Source organism: Lontra canadensis, unplaced genomic scaffold, assembly GCF_010015895.1.
Source record: "Lontra canadensis isolate GAN:19392208 unplaced genomic scaffold, GSC_riverotter_1.0 scaffold137, whole genome shotgun sequence".
In the NCBI taxonomy this organism is placed as follows: domain Eukaryota; kingdom Metazoa; phylum Chordata; class Mammalia; order Carnivora; family Mustelidae; genus Lontra; species Lontra canadensis.
Genome location: NW_022631131.1, coordinates 2,893,763 through 2,918,781, shown reverse-complemented (window position 1 = coordinate 2,918,781; position 25,019 = coordinate 2,893,763). Strand labels below are relative to the sequence as shown.

General features: G+C 42.4%; 1 protein-coding gene across 2 annotated transcripts in view; it reads right to left on the bottom strand.

Moving 5' to 3' along the window:
• The window catches only part of HEATR6 (HEAT repeat containing 6), a 47,180-nt gene that overhangs the window by 5,319 nt on the left and 16,842 nt on the right, over positions 1-25,019 (bottom strand). The window contains exons 1-17 of one of the 2 annotated variants that reach the window (XM_032843220.1): positions 23,439-23,542; positions 22,024-22,099; positions 21,182-21,322; positions 20,577-20,692; positions 19,895-20,009; positions 17,528-17,629; positions 16,488-16,625; positions 14,275-14,573; positions 13,354-13,531; positions 8,759-8,965; positions 8,234-8,333; positions 5,867-6,222; positions 4,902-5,024; positions 4,443-4,529; positions 1,947-2,081; positions 1,078-1,200; positions 255-379 (exon numbers count right to left, since the gene is read on the bottom strand). In XM_032843220.1, coding sequence (XP_032699111.1) covers positions 255-379; positions 1,078-1,200; positions 1,947-2,081; positions 4,443-4,529; positions 4,902-5,024; positions 5,867-6,222; positions 8,234-8,333; positions 8,759-8,965; positions 13,354-13,531; positions 14,275-14,573; positions 16,488-16,625; positions 17,528-17,629; positions 19,895-20,009; positions 20,577-20,656 — 2,168 coding nt within the window. In that variant the 5' untranslated portion in view covers positions 20,657-20,692; positions 21,182-21,322; positions 22,024-22,099; positions 23,439-23,542. Of the gene's footprint in view, positions 1-254; positions 380-1,077; positions 1,201-1,946; positions 2,082-4,442; positions 4,530-4,901; positions 5,025-5,866; positions 6,223-8,233; positions 8,334-8,758; positions 8,966-13,353; positions 13,532-14,274; positions 14,574-16,487; positions 16,626-17,527; positions 17,630-19,894; positions 20,010-20,576; positions 20,693-21,181; positions 21,323-22,023; positions 22,100-23,438; positions 23,547-25,019 lie in introns of those variants that run through there. The other variant, XM_032843219.1, reaches the window with a different exon arrangement.

Below are 25,019 nucleotides of genomic sequence, written 5' to 3'. Positions count from 1 at the left end.
ATCCCACGATGCTGAGCTCAAGACCTGAGGTGAAATTAAGAGTCAGATGCTTAACCGACTGAGCCACCCAGCTGCTCCACAACTTTCTACTCTTAATACTTGAAGGAATATAAAAACAAAACAGGAAGACTGACTACACAATATGGGAGAATTACTGTTGGGTGTTTTTTTTTTTTTAATAGTAGTGATCAAAGATATCCTCCTGGGTCCTCAGCCTCAGAAGTCACGCACAGGAAATGAGCTGAGTCACCTACATGTTGACAATCAGAGTATCTGTCAGGTTGCCCAGGGACCAGGCTGCTTTGGCCCGGACATTCAGAGATTTGTCTTGAAGTGACATCAATATTGCATTTGCTGTGTCTGCAACAAAGATGACATCCTAGAAGATAAAATGAAACACTGCAGTTATTTTACAAGCTCACACAGCTGCCTTGAAATTCTGAAATTTATTTTCAGAGAAAGATTTATTTATTTACCACAAGTTTCCACTTGAAAATCAACATGTATTTACTCAATTTGCTGCTCTACTGTATTACAATTTGGACCCTCACTCAAACCCCAGGGGACGGTCTTCCATGATTTTGGTATATGCCATGCACACCCAAGGAGCCTGCGGATTTTGCCTTGTCGAACATTTTATAACCTGGTCCATGACAGTTATCAATGAATTCTGTGCTTAGACTGATTTCCACCTTGGGAAATGATGTTGACAATGAAATGCATTTCTGGAAACACGCCCTATTCATTACACACTTCTCAGGGAGATAAATGTCATGGGTAAGACTGAAAGAGAAATTTATTTCCTTCTTAGTAACAATTTTATCAGCTTTCTAAGTTATTACTATCACACGATAATGTCCCATTTCTTTTTTTTTTTTTTCAATTTTTCATTAATGTAAACATTACCTGGGCATTGAGGGCCCTGGGCAGTACAGGCATTACTATATTTTAGCAACAATTAAGGAAACCAGATTTAAAGCAATGTTACGTCTTTTACTGTCCAGCTCTCTATCTACCCAAACCATGAGCGCGCTGGCCCATCACAGGCACTGAAGGGCAGTGCGGGCTCACACTGACCTGTCTGAGACAGGGGAAAAGCACATAGACTCCAAGGGCCCGTGAGGTCGCCGCTTTCACTAATCGGTTCTTGCTGTCGTTCAGCCCGAGCAGCATGGTGAGGCACAGGATCTGCCTGTCACTCTGCAGTGAGAAAGGTTGGCAAAGGGATAGTGAGCCTGAAAGAACTAGAAACCACTGTACTCGACAGGTGACTGTGACGCGTCTGTGTCTGAGTTCATATTTGGGAGCAGAACACAACTGAGACCTGGAAGCTACCTTGGCAGAGAGCAGAGGTTCACTTCGGACCCATCAGGGGAGTGTCTGCACACAGAGCATCTGTGACCTTTAACCTTTACCACTGTGTGAACTCGGTCACTGTATTCTGCTCCTTCATGAAAGCTAAGAGCAGACACAAATGTCACTGGGGACTAAAGAAGGGGAGCCTCCTAGATACCCTTTGTGGTGGGCACCAGCCAAGTACAGTCACATACTTCACGTTATTCCTCACGTAGTGCCCATTTTATAGATGATAAAATCAGTTTTACAGAAGTTAAGATCATCAGAGAGGTGGAGAGTGGAAGAGCTGGGACTTATACCCAGGTCTTCCTAACTTCCGGCTTCGAACGCTTTCTGAAATGTCTCTGACTTCCGAGCCTCTCCCCCTACTTCCACCACCCACCCTCTAAAGCGCAGGGAGGAAACGCTCTCCCGAGATGTTAAGATTTTAAATTTTGCCCCCGCCCTCGCTCCACACTCAAGAAGACTGAGCCCCCTTTTCTCCGAGAGCATGATGAATACTGGCTCAAAATGAACAAGAATCTGAATCAAACTAAAGCTCTGATGCTCGAGGGGGCTGCTTGGGGCTGAGGAAACACTCCTCCGGTTACCGGCAGGCTGCTGAAGGCTTCGGGCAGGATGGAAGACAGGGCATCGCAGGCGCTCGCCTGCAGAGTCGGGTGCTCGGAATTCTGCAGGGCTCTGGGCAGAGGGCCGTTCAGCATCATAGTCCAGAACGTCACCACCTGGAACAGGGGCACAGTCAAAACCGTGGCCCAAGAGCCAACAGTGGAACCAGCTCGACGCGAACACTACCACAAGGGGCCACAGTAACGAAACATCCTTCTATAAAGCAGCGGCTTTCTCTAAGGCTTCCGCTATTCCTTCCACAGCAATGGAAGGGGCTTCAGAAAATGACAACTTCATCCTTCCACTTTACTGACCAGGGACCGGTCTGCTATAGTAAGGCGACCGGAGAAGACAATCGGGAGGAGGAGGGGGAAGACAATGGTGGTAAAAGCAGCAGCTGCCCGCACCTCGAGTCTTCCACAGTGCGTCTCACATGCCAGACGCTGCTCTCAGTGCCTACACACTGCAGTCCTCAGCACAACTAAATGAAGTATGTGTCATTATCTCCACTTTCACACAAGGAAACTGAGGCACGAAGACATGGTGTAACATGCTAGTGGGCGTCAGAGCCCAGAGCCCAGAGGCCGGTGCGGGAGTCCAAACAGCGTGGGATCCAGAGGCAGACCTGACCTGGATCCTTCAGCGGCCGCTTCCCATCTCTGCAACCTCGGGCAAGTCACCAAACCCGCCTAAGTGTCGGCTCCTCTTCAGAAGAACAGGGCAAAGCTGTCTACTTGGTAGAGTCGGGGCAAGAGTAAGACGTAATGCTGGGTGTGAAGTCCCTCACACATGCCCAGTGCGTAATGGAGACTTAAACTGAGCAGGGGGCTGCTGTGAGCACAAGGAAGAATGAGCTCACTTTGAAGCTCTCCAGGTAGGCACCCGCAGAGTACCTTGAACAGCTTCCTTCCCCTGCTCATGAAATCCCAGGGATTTCATGTCATTTGCAAATCTGTCTGTGGCTTGGTACCTCTTTCTGCCCCACGGATTTAGTCCCGAGATCCATCATGTATCCCACAGCCCAGTTCTGTCCTCCCCTAAATCCCAGCTCCTAGAAACCCAATCTGGGCCTCTCCCACCCCAAATGAAAGACTGCGGACAGGTATGCTTGCCAGCCTCCAAGATGGCCCATAGTGATTCTCGCCTCCTACATTAAGGAGGTGGCCCTCCGTTCCCACACTGGCTGGGGCTGACCTGTGTATCCAGTAACGGGCTGTGGAAATGACAGTGTGAGATTTCCAAAGTGAGGTCATAAAAATGCCACAGCTTCTGTCTTGTTCTCTCTTGATTCTCTTGCTGTGGGGGAAGCCAGCCACTGCATCTAGGGGACACTCATGCAGCCCTCTGGAGGGGTCCTCGTGGGGAGGGAAGAGGCCCACTGCCAAAAGCCAGCGCTAACTTGCTAGGTATGTGAGTGAGCCATGATGGAAGAAGATCCTCAAACCCCTGTCAAGTTCAGTTAACGGCAGCCCCTGCTGGCTTCCTGACTGCAACCTCAGAGAGACCTGAGCTAAGCCGCTCCCAATTCTTGTGCCAAAGAAACTATGTGAGAGAATGTATATTGTTTTAAGCTGCTAAGTGTTTTAGATAATTTACTACCAGCAACTGACTAGTAATATAGCAAGTGTATCCCTTTCATACAGATGAAACAACACCCAAGTGTGAACAGATGAGTCTTGCCTAAAAGTCACCGACAAGCAGGGGGAGAAGACTGGGTGCAAACTCAGGTCTGTCTGAGCAAAATAACTCATCTCCCCGTGAATGGTGACATTTCAGCTTTAGTGGCAGTCTTGGGAAAGAACTAGGGCTAGGTATTAATTTCTTGCAAGGATGATGGAAATTGCAAAGGGAAAAGAAGAGGCAGGTTGAGGAGGACAGGAGAAAAACCCATCACTTTTGGTAGGGTCATATGTTCCTCACTGGCACAGTGTGGGGACAGCAGAAACAACTAAGATCTCAGATCTTTAATGGGAACCACAGGGGCATGGTGGTGAGGGAGTTAAGGGAATGGACATCTGTTGAGCACCTACTATGCGCCAGCACCTTTACATTTCAATCTTCCAATAGCCCCAGGAGTTAAAGATCACTATTCCTCCTTATGAGGAAACTGTGCGTGTACATCCATGAATGGTGCTTCCTCGATTTGACCTCCTGTCTTCTGATTCCAAATGCCTGGCTCTTCCCATCATTCCAGTCTGCCTCTTGGGCAGGATGAATAACCAAACTAGGTTTTATGTGGAAGAAATGCTACTTCAGTTGCTGGCTGTATGTTACACATAATGTGACCACACAATGAACTGCAAAGAAACCAAAGCGCAAATAAATCCTATTCGTGGTAGTATCATGTCACCACAGATTATAAACTAGTTTTTGACACTAGAAGAAGCCATATCATTTACTTTACTTCATTAATGAACCTCAAAACTGACTGAAGCACTTTTAAGAAAAGACAAAGCCGTGAACTGAGACGTACTCACCACGGTGACTGGTGCTCTCTGATCAGACGGCACGGTAGAGTCCGGTTTATACTGTTGAATTAAGCCTGTGCCCAGCTCTTCCAAAAGCTGCCAAGGTAAAGGAAACAGATGATCAAAGCCCAGTATGAGAATTACGGAGGTAGAAAACCTCACTTGTTTGGAGATGACCTCAAATCAAGGGGAAAAATCATTTCCAACTGAATTTTCTCTCCTTTCTCAGCAACTCCTATGCGAGAAGTATGCTTTCAGGAACAGAATCACCAGAAATATATGGTAAATTTATTACCAAATGAATTCTTTGGGTTTCTGCATTAGATTAGAGCTGCAAATAAAAGAATGTATGATTTTCCCTACCTGAAACCTCCCTCCAAAAGAAACCTCAGAATGGACAGACATGCAGCAGAGGGAAGAACATAAAGGAAGAGAAGAAAAAAGCAGGTGGCTTTTCATGAAAGTTACCTTTGCTCCATGAAGCTGAATGGACGCATCTGCTTCCCCCATGCACTTGCAAATCACCTCTCCAAGCTCCATCAAGTACACTTGAGCCATTGAAAAGTAACCTCTGGCCAGATGAGCCAACACCTGCAAAGAGAAGGGACAAATAACCCCCAAGACCTGAATGCAGTGCGGGGCTGCAATATCCAGATGCGTGCTCTAACATTACAGAAGTCGCTCACACCTAACACGGGGCAGGACTCTAATGCTGAAGGAAATGAACAACCGCAATCTGTATTTTATGACTGAAATCAATTAACGGTATCATATAATTTCAGGGTGCTTTATAATTTATGAAATGTGTTTCACTAAGATCGGCGATATTATTTACGCCTGGGAACAATTTGCTGAGGCTGGGACTCGTGGAATACTTCAGCTGAAGGAGGGAGCTAAGGCTGAAAAAGTTGGAAGCTTCCATGTTTCATATCAAACCAGACAACTAGCAGCAGAGCGCAGAACCACTCATGTCTAAGATCACAGCTGAGTACAGAAGAAGGAAGTATGTTAACCTAGGCTTGTTTTCTTCCTTTGAAGGAGCAATTATTTTGTTGTCTCTAAGCAGACGGAAGATGAAAGAGAAGTTACGGAGAACTGCACATTTACTTCAAGTTGCAGAAATCAGAGACGAACTGTACAATTTCTTTCAGAATTACTATATAATCTAGCGTTCCCACCTGTCACATAATGGAGGTGACTAAAATGGCTTGCAACAGAAAGGCAGATATCTGACATTTACACCAAGTCTTCTCCCAGCCTCGGCCAAAAACAAAACGACAGAGCTCTCACACCTAAAATGCAACTCCCAGTAACACCACTGGCCCGTGGCTCGGTTTTCCATTACTTTCATGGACTTGCTCCCCACAACCCATCACCCTTTGAAGGCAGAACGATTTCTTCCATTTCAGAAACAAGGAGCCAGAACCTCCTACCTGTAAGGCCTCCAGCCGCATGGGGGATGGTTCGTAAGTGCTTCCTCCTGCAGAGCCAGCATCGCTACCCGAACAGGAATCCTCCTTGGGCAGCACAACAGTGGAAATGCAGAGTCGGATGAGCCAGCAGGGCTCTGAAGACCCCCTTGGGGAGCTAACTGATGCTTCCTCCAGAAAGGGTCCTGGGGGGGCTTTCTTGCACCGATCAGGAGTGCCGAGGTGGGGAGTCACTGAATTGCTACTGCTGAGTCCGGAAGAACAGGGCTGTTGTAAGAGCAACTGGACTTCAGGTAAAGGTGCGTGAGTGGACACGATGGCTCCCAAGAGAGTGAGGCTTGACACGCGAACATTCACATCTGTCAAAGTTAGCGGGAATCACTATCACTGTGGGATCACAATTACCCCCGCAGGCAATGAAGAATTAGGGCATCCTTGGTTAACCTGCATCTAATTAAACCTCTAGCCCTAACTTCCGGTTTAGAGAACTACACGGGACAGAAACAGTAGTTCAACAACACTGTAAAGAAACTATCTGGCAGTAGGGTGGTTGGGTGATGGACACTGGGGAGGGTATGTGCTACGGTGAGTGCTGTGAACTGTGTAAGCCTGATGATTCACAGACCTGTACCCCTGGGGCAAATAATACATTATATGTTAATAAAAAAAATATATGTGTGTATATATATATATATACATATATATATATATATATGTATATATATAAAGAATTCAGAAAAAAAAAACTATCTGGCAAACTGAGCATGTGAAACGTGCTGGGAGACAACTGTCTGGGACTCATCCATAAATCAGCGTGGCGAAAGAAAGAAAAGGCTGATGGACCGCTCTAGATTAGAAGCCACTAGAGTGACAGGATAACGACATGCAGTGCACGAACCCAGAATGAACCCAAGTTCTCACAAAAAACGAGGAAAGATTCTTTGAGACGTGGGGAAATTTGAAGGTGGATTAGATATAAGACGATACTATGGAATCAATGTAATTTTCTTAGGTGTGAGAATAGTGGTGTGTTTTTTAGGAGACTGTCTTTACTCTTAAAAGATGCGTGCTAAGGTATTGAGGATGAAATATCATGTCTGTAATTGACTTTTTAGAAATTGTTTTTTAAAAATTTTTATTTATTTGAGACAGTGAGAACATGTGCAGGAGGAGGGGCAAAGGGAGAGGGAGAAGCAGGATCCCCGCTGAGTGGGGAGCCCGAAGTGGGGTTCGATGCCAGGACTCTAAGATCATGACCTGAGCCACCAGCAGACACTTAACCAACTGAGTCACCCAGGCACTCCTGTAACAGACCTTCAAATGGTTCAGAAATATACATATTTATACGCACACATGTATATTCACATACACAGATATACATGCGCGGAAACAAAGCCAACATGACAAACGTTACCAATGATTAAGTCTAGGGAGAGGTACGCAGATGTCCATTGCACTATTCTTTCAAATTTCTGTGGGTTTGACCATTTTAATAGTAAAAATGCTGGAGGACAAAGCCAGACGCTTGTCCCCTCAGTCTGCAGATGAAGAAGAGCTGGAGCAGGGGAACGGGCAGGGCACTGAGCCCAAGCACTCGGGTTGTTTCAGTCTTACTTCTGCCACTAATGTGATGAGAGACTCCAAGGCAGGATTTATCTTTCTGGGTCCCGTTTTACACACTGGCGAAAGAAGTGAATTGGACTTAGTTTACACATCATGATCTCATTTAAGCCTTATAAAAATCTCATGAGGTGAGTCTACTTCTTCCTGTTCGGGGGAAAGGAGGCTCTGACAGGGCTGCAATTCTGAGATGGCAGCAGTGGGACGGGGCTGCAGACCCTCAGCCTGACTCCAGGTCCACCAGCCCTCCCATGACGTCACAGAAACATCTGCCACCTCCTTCAAGTACTAGAAGTCAACACTGAACAACTTCACGTACCAGAATGCGTCTGATCCTAAAGCTTACAATCAAAAGAAAAACAACTGTTCTCTAGGCAAGTGTTCTAGCACATGTGCATTATGGGTGGGAATAAGTCAGGAAACAGCAAGAAATAGGACTGTAGCCAGTGGGGATTTGAGGCTCTGGAATTTTATCCAAACCTCAGAGGAGATAATGCTAAGGAAGTTAGGTTTTATATTCCAGTTTTTCTTTCCAAAAAGAGGATGATGTCTATGTGACTCTCCATCCATCCTTACTACTGGGGCTTTAGGGTCCAAAGTGGGTTCTAGTTCTAGCAAACCAAAGTGGTTTCCCCAAAAACTTGAGAATAAGTAGAGATATCTTAGAGCTATAAATCTGCTCTACTTTTAAAAATAATAATTTAGATTTGATTGATATAAAAAAGCAATTGACTTTAAACTACCACCAACCTTTGTGGCGAATATAAGGCTTTATCTGGTTCCAGACTTTGGTCAACAGGCTGAGTTTCAGACGGTTATATGGTGAATTTGATACTAAATTTGCAAGGCACTGCAAAATACAAGAATAGCCCATCAATCGGTCTGATTAAGCCACAGCACAGACACGAACTTTATAGCATTTAATTAAAAAAGAAAAGTCTTCATAGTCATTTGAAAATCAGTCTTTTTCTTTTTTGTTCTTTTTTTAGGGGAATAGCATTTGTATTCTCATTGGTACAACTAATTCTAAAAATAGGAGTATTTTTAGTAAATCATTTACTTGGACATACAGAAATTGTAGGTCAGATCAAATAAGTGGCACAACAGTATAGCTTTAAATAAAATCACCAGTTAGACTTCCAAATAAGATATCATTAAATAAAATTAGTACTTAGTTATATTCTTAAGTCAAATTACTTTTGGACAATGTAAAACATACAGAATTGAAACAAGACAAAACCCCTCCAGAACCTATGGATAACTTGGCACGCTGACCTTAATTATTTGAGTAAGGGTCTGTGAGGACGACTCGGCCACCAGCGCTAACAGAAGACATCGGTGCAATTCTCTAATGCTGGATGCAATCATCACAGAGAAGGGAGTGAAAGCCCTTCGATGGTCACTGGTATCTTCAGCAACAGAAAGAAACTGCTTTGAGCCTTCCAAGATGGCAGATAGAACTTGCAGAGCACAGGCACGTGTCTGAAATTTCAGGATGATTCCCATCAGTTAGTTAATAATCAGGAGTCAAATCCCCTTCTTGGGGCACCTGGGTGGCTCAGTGGGTTAAAGCCTCTGCCTTCAGCTCAGGTTATGATCCCAGGGTCCTGGGATGGAGCCCCACATCCGGCTCTCTGCTCAGTGGGGAGTCAGCTTCCTCCTCTCTCTCTGCCTGCCTCTCTGCCTATTTGTGATCTTTGTCTGTCAAATAAATAAAATCTTTTTTTAAAAAATCCCCTTCTTCCTATTTTTGTTTTTAATTTTGGAAGTATTGTGGATCATTTTAATTAGGAAAATAAAGGCATTGGGATTATCTATCAGGTCCTAAAAGTAGCCATGAACTAGGCCCCTTGCACCTCCACTTTAAAAAGAGCCTTACATCACACTGCTGTTAGGTTTTCTTAGAGTAAGAAACGAGTCTAAGCTACACAACCGTACAAAAACCTGAAATCATGAACATGAGAATAACTTAAAGAAAAATTAGAGGCCTGGTTTATTCGAGTACAAGACCAAGGGAAAAGAAAGTGAACTAGCTCATGGGGCAGAAATAAAATACATGAGTTTAGAGTCCGTGTTACATCAAACATGCTGCTATATATACTCTCCTGAAGCATCCGTGAGTGCTCTAAGTTAATTAAACAGGATATTAGAGACTCTGCACATTCAACTTGGCAGGCATCATTCGTGATCCAATTTTTCAGAAACACTCAAGGTACAGAAACGAACACTGCTTGTAGTGAGCCTTTGTTAATCAAAGAAAGGAAAACCATTAACTGTAGCCTGACAGATGGAAATTAAAGTATGTGCCCTTTTGCCAATGGCCAGCTGCACTTGTTGGAAGATTCACTGCGGCAAGCTTGTGTTTCTAATGCTAAATATGACTTTCACTTGGTACTGAAACTAGGGAAAGGAAAAAAAAAAAAAAAGAAATAAAAAGAAAGCCAATTTAAACGAAATGGAATATAGGTGATAAATGTAGGACTAATAATGTAATACTGTACCCTCTTTGGCCAGTCCCCCAAAATACCAAACACTGTCAGATAATTTTAAAATGGAGACTCAACATTATAATTCGAATCTAGGGGCACCTGGGTGGTTCAGCTGGTTAAGTGTCTGCCTTTGGCTCAGGTCATGATCCCAGGGTCCTGGGACTGAGCCCCACATTGGGCTCGCTGCTCAGCAGGGAGCCTGCTTCTCCTGCTGCCCCCACACCCACTCGTGCTTGCTCTCTCACTCTCTCTCCCTCTCAAATAAATAAAATCTTAAAAAAAATAATAATTCTAATCTAAGTATTTGCTCATCATGAAGTATACCTGAGTTTGGTGTGAAAAGGTTTTCCAGAAAATCTGCAACTGTATCATCTCTGGGTAACAATGAATAAATCATTTTTGCATGCCTCATATAGAGTGGACTCACAAAAAAAACTGAAAATTTATTGCTTTGAAAATAAATGTGTAGTAGAGCAATATGAGTCTTTGGAATTAAACACAATCACTGAATTTAGGAAGATGACAGTGTATTAGGAAACTGTGTGTGTGAGAGATCGCTCGTGAGAAAGAACTCATGCACACGTCACAAGTCTGCTCATCCAAGAAAGAACTAGATCAGGCGCTGGAAAACTTTTTCTGCGAAGGCCCAGCAGCACACACTTTACAGTTTAGACTTTGTAGGCCCAAGAGTCTCTGTTGCAACCCCCCAGCCATAGCAGCACAGACACTAAAGATTAAATAGGAATGTGTTCCAATAAAGTTTTACTTATAGACAATAAAATCTGAATTTCATTTAGTATTTACAGTCATGAAATATCATTTAAAATAAAAAAAAATTTTAAAGCATAAAACTATTCTCAGTTCATGCATCATCTAAAAACATACTTTGCCAACCTCTGAGTAGATGGCTGGTCTGAACTGAAAAATGTAGATGTTATGCTAAACCTCTGTTCCTTTAGATAGTAATTAAAAACCGTGATTCCAACAGCTCACAAACAAACTATAATGAAAGACCAAGTTGTGGAGAGCAATGAACTGATGTTCAAAAGTTAAAAAATTTTAGCTCAATTAACTTTGGTACCCTATAAGGGAAAAAGTATCCATGACCATCAACAGATGAAAACAAAAGTAATGTCACTGAAACATATCACTGAGATATAAACTCTGTATAAAAAATTGATGCTATATCAAATTATACTTCTCATAGTTCTGATTTAATTTCCTTTAAACCCCGCTTAACATATCTTTGTTGCTAAAAAATTCTACTTATGACACTGAGTTGTTCAAGTTCTGCATCACTGACTCTTACATCAATATTTAATAAACTGTTGACCAGTTCTGATCAGCACTTCCATCAGAAATTACTGATGTGCAAGCAAACTGTAAGAGGTGCAGCTCTCCAGAGAACTCCTTTTGTTAACTTTTTATTATCTGAGTGTTTACAATGATGGATGAAGACTTTTCAGTCAGATAAGCATCAGTGTGCTCCGTTTCACCAGTGGGCAGTTTCACTTCCTTGGACACGCAGTCTTGTTCAAAGGTAATGATACTGCCCTTTCCCTATCTTGCTACCTACAGATGCAGCAGAAATGTTTGCTATGGTAGCTCAATCAATCCTTCTGTTTTCTTTTTTTTTTTTAATTAAATTTATTTATTTAAATTCAATTAATTAACATATAGTAGATTGTTTCAGGGTTACAGGTCTGTGGTTCATCAGTCTGATATAATACCCAGTGCTCATTACAACACATACTGCCTCCAATGTCTTACCCTGTTACCGCATCCCCCCAGGCCTCTTGCCTCCAGCAACCGTCAGTTTGTTTCCTGATTCTCTTATGTTCTCTTAAGTTTGTTTAAGTTTAAGTGAAAGTTCTCTTAAGTTTGTTTCTCTTATGGTTTGTCTCCTTCTCTGGTTTCATGTTGTTTCATTTTTTCCTCTTCCCCTATGATCCTCTGCCTTGTTTCTTAAACCCCACATATCCTTTTTTTATGTTTGTTTGGTCAAAATCTTTCTGGGAAGGTGATAAAGAAGTCACTGCTGGGAGTGGGTAGCAGGGAGGTTTCGATGCACGTGGCTGTTCCCTTCTTTGGCTTTGTCCCAGGACTGATTATTCTGCACAGTTGGTCAAGGTTACTTTTATTTGATTGCATTCCCAAAGTTGGCTGCCTTTAGGGTGGAGGCATTTGAACACAGTGTCAGGGTCTCTAGATCTGGAGATACCCAAGCCAAGGTCATCTGTATCTTGGTTGGCCTTATAAGGAAAACCTACCAGTCTGTAATAGTTAAATACTGGGTTTATTCTCTTTCCTAGGTACGCTAACTATTACTTTAGAGTTTGATTCGTTTCTACATTTCACAGTTCTCCAAAAGAGAAATAAATGAACATCATGGAATTTCAAAATCAGAATAATTCTCAATGTACCAAGAAGAAAGTATACCCCATAGTTTGTTCCTTAGATCAAGTCTGGATAATAATCTACCTTTTTAACACCCAAGCAATTTATATAGAAGACATCTGTACATCAGTCATGGTATTTGCACTGCTGATTTGCTCTGTGCTGCCTGGAGACACACAGGCTGTGCTTTCTGAAGCACATCTGGCCGGCTACTTGCTCCACAGCCCCATCTCCTCCTCGGCTACTGCCAGCAGCTCTCCTCAGCCGGAGGCTCTTCCAATATCCGTATTTTCATCCTTTATGGTAGTTTTCCTTTCAAATACTAGAATGGCTTCCTTACTCACTTATTTGCCACCATTCATTCCCATTTTCCTCCCAGCTTCTCCTTTGCTACTGATTCAGTCAATCTGAAAAATTACTGCTGCTTTTAACTGTTCGAGATATCGGGTGTTTGCAACTTTTTGTGTGTATAACTGAGGCCCATTTATTTTTCTTCACCCTGTAAGAGCTTTTGAAGGGTCACCTAGAAGTTTTCTCATCATAAACATTCTTCTAAGCTTTGCACATCCTTCATAACCCCACTATGGACCAAAATATTCCACTGAGTGTTTAAGCCCTTTTATTTTTCTTATTTTCTCACTTTTACTTTTTATTACAAATACCATGGCAATCAACATTTTCACCAAAGGGAAGAAAGCACAGCTGCTTCAGTGCAGCTCAGAAGGGACACTGAAGTTCTAACCCTCACTGTGCTCAGGCTTGAAACGAGCCCTGGGCAGCAGGCAACCTCACTGTGCTCTTTCTCAACCTGTTAGTCACATAAGCCACTTCCTATCCTCCTGCCTGTCCAGTGGTTTGCAAGTCGGAACCTGGGTTGGTATTAGTGAGAGCTGTATTCAGATGAGATCAGGTAAGGCAGAGAAAACAATAAAGATGTGTAAAGTTCTTCTTCCTGGCATCACGTGAGAATTTAAATGCTCTTACCTTCGGAGAAGGATCTTTTAATGTAAGAGTCATCAAGGACACGGACTGAGGGCTGCCAAGCTCAGGTGTATCGGGAACAAAGGCTGACCAGTAGCCATAAAGAACTTTTTTTTCTATAGATTTTATAGTAGAAAGAAAACAAGCTAATGCTCCTTGGCGAACTTTGGCTTGGTAAGACCTATCCAAAAGAAGGAAGACCAAGTCTTTTAGTAGTTTTAAAAAAAATATAGACATGAAAGTCTGTTTATTTTAGCCAACTCAAATGATATTCAACATTCTGAATAAACCCTAAGGTAAAGATGCCAACGTGATATTAAAACAAATATTTTTCCATCAAAACATGTTAAAGCAATTTGTTTACATAACAAGTTAAAAAGTTGACAATATAAAACAACTAGACAGAAAATAAAAGGGCAACAGTTTGACATCAGGAAACTGGTGTTAGATATGCAACACTGCAGAGTATCCATTCATCCAGCAAACTCACCCAGAGTACATAAGTACGCGCCAGGCATTGGGCTGAGGCCGACAGACATGAAGCCCGTCCGTGCCCCCCACAAGCTCACGAGGGACAGAGACAGACAGTTAAGGAGATAACTGCAACACAGCATGATCAACCCTAAGGCGGGAATAAGCCCACAAAGTAGGGACCTAAGCCAGAATTCGGGGGGGGGGGGGCATCAGAAAAGGCTTCTCAGAGGACATGATTGCTGAGCTCGTACTGAAGAGGAGCAGTGGTTAACACGGCAAGGAGACAGACAGAGGGAGAGGAAATTCCAGGCAGAGGAACCACATGTATAAAGGCCCGCACAAATGAATCTTCAAGTTCAATCCCGTCTGTCAGTCAGCTTTTTAAGCAAAGTTATACATTTACAAGCAATGGAGATTATAAGGCGTAACAACATAACAAAATACTACTACCTCATTTTACTCGGCATGCCTCCCTCTGCGTCGGAGTAGTCAGACTCACTACTGCTGACCCTTTTCCAGCTGGCAGAACGGATGGGCGGGGAGAACAGGTCTTTCCCTGCAGCGCCATCTCCCTCTACGGGCAAACTCTGGCCTCCCAGGGTCGAGGAAGAGGGAGTGTTCCCCTCACGCAGGAGCTCTCTGCCTGAGCCAGCGACGGGGGCTACCCCTCTTTCACCACTGGATTCTTCCTCTTCCTCTTCTTCTTGCTGGATTTTCTTCGATTTGACTTTTGATTTTTTCTTTTTATTCTGATTGTAGGAGCAAATGAACACGTATATATGATGGCTACTGGTACCCTTCTCATTTAATAATTACTAAATATGTCCCCAAAATGTAGTATGAGGAAAGAAGAAAAGAGAAGAGAAGAAAGTGGCACTTCCTACTCTGGGTGTCTGGGGCTATGCTAAGGGCTTACACACACTCCACTGGACCACGGGAAACAAGGCAGGAAGTGTGTGCAACAGAGCCACGCTTGGAGCCCAGCTTTATATTCTACCCCCGTGACTCTAAGCAAATCACTTTGCCTTCCACTAGTTCGACCTTCCTCATCTGTAACGCCACCTTCCCTGCACAGTTGTGAACGCATTCAACCGCAAGGGAATGCGATTACAGAAAACGACTTGGGTGACAATTTTCTCCGTTCTCCCAGATAAGACACGTAGCTAGCACCACTCCAGATGTAGAAGAGAAATGTTAGCCCACCACATACAATGCATGTTTTAGGGCACTGGGGCTTTGTAGGTATGAAGTAAAAGCCAGTTTTCTCCCTTTCTCCTACTTTTTTCCAAATGTCTTTGGAATATGTGCCACCCTTTGCATTCTCAAGGTCCCTGACTTTGAGGAAGGAAGGTCCTCGTCCCTTCTATTTCGGATTATTAATGTGGCTCCAGACTCACACCCTTTTACTTGCTACCATAGCGATTTTCTAAGACGTGCATCTGATCACCTCACTCCCCTATGTGAGTCTTCATCTCTACCACCTGTAAGATAAAAGCTAACTCCTTACCGTACTGTATAAGACTCTTAGGATGTGGCCTCTGCTACCGGCATGTCCCAGCCTTCCTCTGCACGCACCTGACATTCTAGCCTACCAGTTACCAAATGGGCTACGCTCTCGTTCTCTATGCTTATGCACCTTCTGTTGCCTCTGAGTAAAACCCTTTCCTTCCTTTTTGTACTTTACTCATTCTTAAGTCTCAGTTTGGCCACCACATTTTTTAAAAAGCTCCCTCTAGAGGCGCCTGGGTGGGTCAGTCGTTAGGCATCCGCCTTAGGCTCAGGGCATGATCCCAAGGTCCTGGGATCAAGCCCCGCATCGGACTCCCTACTCTGCAGAAAGCCTGCCTCTCCCTCTCTCACTCCCCCTGCTTGTGTTCCCTCTCTTGCTGTGTCTCTCTCAGTCGAATAAATAAATAAAATTTTTTTAAAAATAAATAAATAAAAAGCCCCCTCTTACCCCTCTATTTGGATTGGGTACTCTGATGCGATCCCAGAGCACCCTGTGAATATTCTGATGAAAGAAATCACAATACCGCATTGTAGTTGCTTGTTTATCCACCTTCCCCTTTTCCTCCAAACTGTAAGAAGCAGAGTCTATATCCTTAATGCTTAACAGAATGTCTGGGATGTAGCAGATGTTCAGTTAATATTGTGTAAGTCAATGAGTGAAAGAATTTCTCATTATAAGCATTTGGTAATTAACACCTGATACGTTTCTAGATGTAGTACTCTGGCTCACGTATCTATATGTCCTCAGTTCTTCAACATAAGGGAGTATAAGGGATACGGCAGCTATATGAACAGGTTGGGAAACTTGGTCGTCACAAGAGAGACCTACGATATTTACCAATCAGCCTTTTATAGAGAAAGTTGGTTGGCTTTTGGTCTTGAGCATTTGGGGAATGAGGATGTGCGGCTTCAGGTATAAAGTGAACGTCCACTGTTACATCTATTACGCTGTCTAGAACTCTTAGAAATACAAGAGACTTGAACTGGTGTTTTCAGCAGTCTGATGAATTTAAATTTACTATGCTAAAAACCCTAAACTGAAATCAAATTCAAGGTGAGCCTTTGGCACAAGTAGTGATGCAAATCATATAAAACACATATAACAAACAATTAAAGGCAATCCACAACTTAAGCTGAAGCAGACAAAGGCATACCAGAGTTGGTCGGGAAGTGCTGGATTCAGGTTGCTGTGGTTTGACAGGTGGTCGCCCGTCGTACTGAGGAAGTAGAGTCGGGTATAACACCGTGGGCAGCTCTATGTTTAGTCCCGGGAGTCCATGAAACATAGATTTCTAATAATGATGATTAAGGAGACACACACACACAGAAAACTAATCATAAAACAATGATTCACCATGTTCTGGATCACATCAATGAACAGATTAATGTCTAGAAGCTTATTAAGGAAATTAAAATGGACAGAAAATTGATACCTTGGTGGTTTAGGGGTTACAGAAGCATTTAATCTCATCTGGATAGATCTATCCTGGCCAGATTAGGTTAGACTTGATTTTAGTTTATTTAATCATGTTTTTTATTAATTTTTAAAATTTTTCCAATCTGTTTTATCCAATCCTTTGATCCATAATTTTTTAACCAATCTATTGTTCTTTTTTCACTTACGCATGTCTACACCCAGCTGTTTGTCTATTTGGGTGACGGGAAAGGGAAGGATTTGATGTTTTTATGATTATCAAGCTAAGTTATCACACATGGCTTTGAACCGAGGCCACTTCCTGGCTGAACTGAAAGGTGGGTCCCCAGAGAAGCTGATCTGAACTTCCCACTGACCGGCAGGCTCAGAAGCCAAAGGATGCATCCTCCTAATGTGATCCTGACTGGCCTGCCGACTGCATGGGCCCAGAGCCAAAGGGAAGCCCTGGTTCTTCTTTCAAGTATAAACAGGTTTGAGATGATCTAAAACTAAATTATCTACAGATCATAACCTATTCCTTTCCTAACTTAAGATTCGTAAGTAAAGTTGCAGAATTTTGATATATTTACTTAAGGCAAGTTTTATTGTTTTCAGTTCTTAAGTATGCTTATATATGAACATTTGAATGATCTTTCCTAAAATATAATAACCTAAAGCTAGCCTTAGAGTGATGATGCAAAGTGGTCCTTACGCCTGGGGTTTAAGGAGGAAAGATACTCACCATAATGAGGACTTGGGTTTAAACAGGCAACACCTCACCTTTAGCACAGCCAGAAGAGCTCCAAGTTCCTCAGTCTGTGTTAGTTTCATCTTGCCCCCATTTAGAAGAGACTGTATACCTTTTAATGCATTTTGTAACAACTAGGGGAAAGAAGGGACAAGTTTAAAGGTAAAGGAAATGTAGTTATCCAGGGATCAACTTTCTAGCACCACTGAGGCTAGAGGAGAAAAAGTCTCTAGATGATGAAAAAAAAATTCAAAAGGAGAAAAAAAAATGAAGATCCAGAGGAGAGAGATCTGATGAACTACTACTAATTATTTTCTAGAAGAATAGAGTGCTCTCATGGAGGAATGGTCTTATCCTATATGTTTATAAGCTAGCATGTACAAATGGTGAGCACGAGAAAAAGAAAAAGAAGAAGAGGTGTGTAGTGGGAAGAAGGTGATAGGGATGGAAAAGTAGCAGCGGAGATGGGAAGCGGGGAAGCTCTCTGATGCACCAACCTCACTAGTTCTTAAAAGCAAAGGCATGTGTGGGGAGCAGGTTTCCAGAGAGCAAGTCTGATCCAGATTAATCTTCTGACCAGCATTCTCATTAAGAAATACCATCCTGAAGAACTACTAACCCCACAGAGAGAATGTGGACAATAGCCTTTTTCTGAAATAGTGGAAACACTCAAGAAGCTTCCATTTCCCCCTGTTCTGTGTCATCCTCAGAAGGTCAGAAACTGACCCTCTGTGGCATGGGAAAGTCACCCAAAGTAAAGCAGGCGTCTGCCAAGCACTGTCAATGCTGTGTTTCGTAGACTGCTCGTAGGGCCCTACAGGGTAATTGCATCACCTGTCCCATTTCAGACAGAAGGAACAGGGCAGCTCAAGAAGTTCAGTAACTGGGCCAAGGTCTCCCAGTGACAGCAGTCCGAATGCATGAGGTACATCAACAGGTACTGAAGAGCTGCCCTAGAAATATTCACTTTAAAAAGGAGACAAAGGGGGATGCCTGGGTGGTTCAGTCAGTTAAGCTGCTGCCTTCAGCTCAGGTCATGATTCCAGGGTCCTGGGATCAAGTCCCGAAACCGGCTCCTTGCTTGGCAGGGAGCCTGCTTCTCTCTCTGCCTCTGCCTGCTTGTGCACGCTCTCTCTCTCTCTCTCTCTCTGATAAATAAATAAAATCTTAAAAAAAATAGAACAATAAAAAAAATAAAAAGGAGGTAAAAGGGCGTGTGGGTGGCTCAGTGAGTTAAGCCTCTGCCTTTGTTTGGCTCAGGTCATGATCTCAGGGTCCTGGGATTGAGTCCCACATCGGGCTCTCTGCACAGTGGGGAGCCTATTTCCTCCTCTCTCTCTGCCTGCCTCTCTGCCTGCTTGTGATCTCTGTCTGTCAAATAAAGAAAAATCTAAAAAACAAAAAAAGGAGATAAAGTTGAAAAACAGCATATTTAATATGACCCACTTGAAAATTATAAAGTTATGCTCATTTACACACAGAAATAATATCTGGGGGCTCACAGAGCAAACTGTTCCAAGTGGTTATATCTGAGCAGGAACTATGAAGAACTTTCATCATCACAGATCTGTAATTTCTGATATGTGTCACTCAATTTAAAACATGTTAACAGGGGCACCTGGGTGGCTCAGTGGGTTAAAGCCTCTGCCTTTGGCTCAGGTCATGATCCCAGGGTCCTGGGATCGAGCCCCATATCGGGCTCTCTGCTCAGCAGCGAGCCTGCTTCCCTTCCTCTCTCTCTGCCTGCCTCTCTGCCTACTTGTGATCTCTGTCTGTCAAATAAATAAATAAAATCTTAAAAAAAAATGTTAACAAATTGTCATATTTCTATCAGCTTTTTTAAAAAAGAAATAATATTGCAGATACTGATGAAATCCACTCTCTTCCATCTAGAAGATATTTATGAGGGGTGCCTGGGTGGCTCAGTTGGTTGGGCATCCAACTCTCGATTTCTACTCGGGTCATGATCTTGGGGTTGTGAATCGAGCCCCAAGTCATGCTCCATTATGGGTATGTGAAGCCTGCTTGGGATTCTCTCTCCCTGTATCTCCTGCCCTTGCTTGTACTCTCTCTCTCACTCTCTTTCTCTCACTAAAAATAAATAAATAAAATGACAGTTACTAGTCTGAAATTGTATTGCTTTTATAGTCAGGAGAGAAAAAAATATTTTTCTTTAAAAAGCTTTAAAATTGCAAAACAAAATAAACAGAAACTGTTTTGTAATTTAAACCGGAAAGATACGATGTCCATTTTAAGTTACAAACATTCCATGCATGCCTATTATCTCTCGACAAAACTAATTTGACAACCAAATTATACTCTTTAGTAACAGCCTCTGTTCTATTGCTGCTTCTAGACACATCTGTAACATCCACAAGATCAGTGGTAGCCCCACCTACCATGCAAAACGTGATGTCATCCATATCAGATGATTTTGGAGACTGTAAAGTGGTCAAGAAAGCCTGGAAGCAGATATTTGGGTAGGGCTCCTCCAAGTATGGCTGTCCCGGCACACTAAAACACATATAAAAAAGCAATGCAAACTCAGTCTCCTTTGAAACGGGACTCGCAAAAGAGTAAGAATTAAAAATAGCAGTAATACAGACCAACGGAGTTGGACTATGCCCTTGGATGAAGGGCATAGGTATTGAGTCTGTGCTCCTCATTTTTCATTGCAGACATCTACAACTGGGTGGCCGGGATGGGTGCCAATTTCTTAGAAGAAACTGGCTTTGACACAGGCCTCAACAAAGCTTAAATTCTTATGACTCTATTCTAAAAGATTTAATATGGTTAAAATTTATATCAACGGAAAACAAAGCCTTGGCATACTGCACATGGACTTCTTTTACCCTATTTTAGGGATAAGGTCCTAGTCTAGTTTTTCCTTTATCTTTTCTATAAGCAATATTAAAATAAAAAATAAACAATATAAGATGATCTTATTAGCAAGGAACATGAGAATCACACAGTAGATTATTTTTCTAAGTTGGCTCTGGCTTCAGACTGATTGAACCACCCACAAAGGGCCCACGAGAAGCCCTGTCTTACCGCAGCTGGGAGCCGTGAGCATCCACATACCTGAGACACAAGTTTGCCATACAGTGCACGGCAGCTCTCCTGACTTCAGGGTCGGGCTGAGCCAAGTCACTCAACGTCATCAAAATCCCGCTCTTGCCCAGCAAGTCTGGGAGGTACTAAAACAAAATAACAGCTGATGTTGGTCAAAGAAAGCTCCGAGGAAAATATTACTCTTTAGACAGATGTCAGTTTTTAAACTAAAAGGCAGTTAAGTTCCACAAGACGAGCTGCTAGGTAAATCTTCCAGATGGGCATGCAAAGGTGTGCCCCAAAACACCAGCGGGGATCACCACTCCCAGCCTAGGTAGTTGCTGAAGCTCTTCCGTCATGGGTACAGAGCTGAAGGGTAATGATAATAGTAACAGAGATTAATAATAAAGGTAATGACATTCACTGAATGCCAAGCACTTCACGAGGACTGTCTCACTTCATCCTCAGAGGAACTACTGTACACATGAAGACACGAGGCTCAGAGTGGTTGACTGAGAGTTGCTCAAGGTCACACGTACCATGAATGATAGGACCAAAACCTCAGAATGGGCCTGTTGCTTCAGAGCCCGTGTTCCTAACCTTTTGAAGGAAAGACAGAACACAGTTGAAACTACCTTTTGACATTTTGAGCCATTGCAGTAAACCAGAGCTGCCAGGGCTTGAAGGATTTCCACGTGTGTCCAGGAACTACACTGCTGAAGAGCAGAAATAGCATACCCCAGCAGGAAAGCCAGGTTCCGTTCATCCACAATGACCTATCAAGACAGGAAAAAATATGCATGATTTAACTGGTAAAAAAATATCTTTATCCTTTCGGACATGTATGCTCACCTGAATCAAGCTGTGAAAGACAGAACACGTGTGCCCATCTTTCTGGTGTCAAATAGATCAGCTCTGAAGACCCTGCAAGTCTGACCATGACAAGGCCTTCTCCTTGCCCCAGGGCCTTGCTCATTACCTCCCCCTTTATTCCCTCCACACAAAGGAGAACCTGGCAAAGTCCTTGTAAATTTTTCTGGACACCGGCAGCTAATAATCCATTTATATGGGTAAGACTCAATCCACTAAAATTGCCTTCTACATAGTAAATGCTCAACAAATACACTGCGAGTATGTATGTCTGCTAAATAGCTACTATGGCTCACTCTGATGGAGGAAACAGGACAGGAAGACATATCTTTGTCCTCAAGGAGTTTATAATCTTGTTGGGACAAAGCTGGTTAATCGAAGTATCAATTCATGAATAACTCAAATAACCTGTCATCAAAAACTAGGAAGTCGGCTAAGGGCTGTAGGTACCATATGTGATCAGGAATTTTTCCAACTGCCTAAGTTACAAAGGTAATATATCTGACACCAGTAAACATTCAGAAGATACCGTATCGGTGTGAAAAATTCTAAACTTGAAAATAGGCTCATTTCATTTAGGAAGTCACACGTAGCAGACACTGCTTACCTATCAGCATTCATCTCCTGTCTCCTGCTGGCAGAGTACTGATTTTATTTGGTGGCTCATCTCTTGCACATGAGACCTGAGGGTAAATCCCAATTAGCTAAGACAGTGGTCCTCTACTGGGGGCAATCCTATTTCCCAGGGAAATAAGATTTTTTTTATGGCAGTGAGTATAGACATTCACAATTGGGGGGATGCTACTAGCTTCTAAGGGAGAAGATAAGAGAGATGCTGCTAAAATCCTATAATGCACAGGACTGCCGCCCACAACTAAGAATCATCCAATCCAAAATATCAATAGTGCCAAGATTAAGAAACTTTGATATAAAAGTTGAGCTGCACATTGTAATCATCTAGGGAGCTTAAGCCCTCCAGGTGATTCTAATATGCAGTCAAGGTTGACCCATGGTTTAAGCCACTCATGGTAAACCATTCCCCTGATCAGAGGGGTGTAGAGGGGTTTTCATATGACTTAGGTCTCTCCAGCCAAATAGCAGGGGAGGTCTGATGGAGAGTGTGGGGGACAAGAAGCCTCGTTCTTAAATCAAAGGAACACAAAACAAATCATTCTTTTGCTTCTGCAGGATGTTATTTATTTATTTCACATGGGAGGCCTGGAACTGAGGCCGCCATCTTGACTGTAAGAGATACAGAAAACCCATATAGACAGTGAATGAAAAAAATGCCATACGTTTCTTCTTATTAAGTGCCCCTTGGAGTTCCTCCCTTGGTGGTTGTGACATGAGATAATTAAAAAAATTTTTTTAGCTATTCTAGGTTGGTTCTTCTGTTTCTTGCAGCCAAAAGAATCCTAGATTACATAATGCTAATTGTAAATTTTATGCTAACTGTATCCATGTACTCATGTGGTATCCTATGGTAGCTAACAGCCGCAACTTCTGAACTGTTTCTAAAAAGATATGAGATTTATTTAGGAAGTTAAGAAGGTTCTGGAGAGAGGGGAACCATAGTACAGACCTTGATATAAATAACAGGGGTCTTTTCATCTAATGTCCTCTTGCTCCCAAGCTACTTCTTATGTTTTATGATAAACAAAGTAGACTGCAAAAATGGTAGCTTTGGGAAAGGGGGATAAATATTGGCAGGAAAGAATCAGGGGATTGTTTCAACTTTTTCTTAGATATATCTTGGTCAAATACATCTTCCATGAAAAATTCTAAGACCTGGAGGCCTCAGTGCTATTGGTTTCTTGAACCAAACAGAAAGGGACACCTCTCATAGACAAACTTCTAGAACTGAGCAGCATAATTTTTTTGGTCAGAATTATATTTAATATCATTCTTAGTAAGGAACTGCTTCTTGCAGTTTCTCAAAAGATCAGCCTATCACACTTAACACAAATGTAGCATTTCAAAGGTTTAGTTTATGATGAATTCTAAGGTCATATACATGATTACCTGTAATCTGTTAAGTAAATGGTGGATAAGTTGAGACACTTTGCTGACAAGATGATTCTGATTAAAAGGTACCAGTCGGCAAGCTTGGACAAGAAGAGTACAGACATCCTACCAAAAAAAAAAGATAATGAAAAGGCAATATGCCTATTAGTCAAGTGAAGAACCACCACCCACCAACCCCCACCCCCCACCAAATATAGCCAAACAGAAAAATGAAAGTGAATGTTCACACTCAAAATGGGGAAAGATGAAATCTCAAGTAGAAACTCAGAAAAAAAAAATTAAATGACATCACAGAACTATGATGTCCTAAAAAAAGTATAAGACTCAATGTGGTTTTGGTCAGGCTGAAGACTCCAGAGTCTCCACATATGTAGAGACAGTGCAATTAAACAACCAAGGAAGGCCTCCAGAATGTAAAAGCACACAGTGAAGTTAAAAACACCAAAAAGTAAACAGACACATGAAAAGATGCTGAACACCACTCATCATCAGGGAAATGCAAATCAAAACTACAATGAGACATCACTGTACACCCATCAGAATGCCAGAATGGCTAAACACAAAACACAAGAAACAAGAGATGTTGGCAAGGATGTGTGGAAAAAGGAACTCTCATGCACTGTTGGTGGGAATGCAAACTGGTGCAGACACTGTCGAAAACAGTATGGAGGTTCTTCAAAAAGTTAAAAATAGAACTACCCAATGGCACTACTGGGTATTTACCCAAAGGATACAAAAACACTAATTTAAAAGGATACATGCACCGCTGTTTATAGCACCATTATTTACAACAGCCAAGATGTGGAAGCAGCCCAAGTGTCCATCCATGGATAAATGGATAAACATGTGGTTTAGATATCTACAGTGGAATATTACTCAGCCATAAAGAAGAATGAAATCTTGGCATTTGCAATGACGTGGATGGAGCTGTAGAATATTATGCTAAGTGAAATGTCAGTCAGAGAAAGGCAAACACCATATGATTTCACTCATCTGTGGAACTGAAGAAACAAAACAAACAAGCAAAGGGCAAAAAAGACAGAGAGAGAGACAACCAAAGAAATAGACTCTTAACTATAGATAGAACAAGTTGATGGTTACCAGAGGGGAGGCAGGTGGGGTGATGGGGGAAATAGGTGATGGGGATTTAGGAAGGCACTTGTGAAGAGCACTGGGTGATGTATGGAATTGTTGAATCACCGTATTATACACCTGAAATTAATATAACACTGTATGTTAACTATATGGGAATTAAAAATATTTTTAAATAAAAAAAATAGAACTCATTCATTCCCATCTTAAAAAAGAAAAGAAAGTAAACAAATCATATTTTCAATGCCACTGGGAAAATGAGAAATGACACCTGGATCAATTTATTGTAAAATAAGGTAATTCTTCCAAAAAAAAAAAAAAAAAAAGAGGGCAATCTATTTGCAAATCACACTATTCATTTATCCACTGATGTTTATTGAATTGAAAGGTTTGGAGCACCTACTATGTGCTAGGTAGTGTACTAGATCTTTGGGCTCCAAAGATGAACATGTTCCTGAACTTTAAAAAGAGCTCATGGTGAGGAAG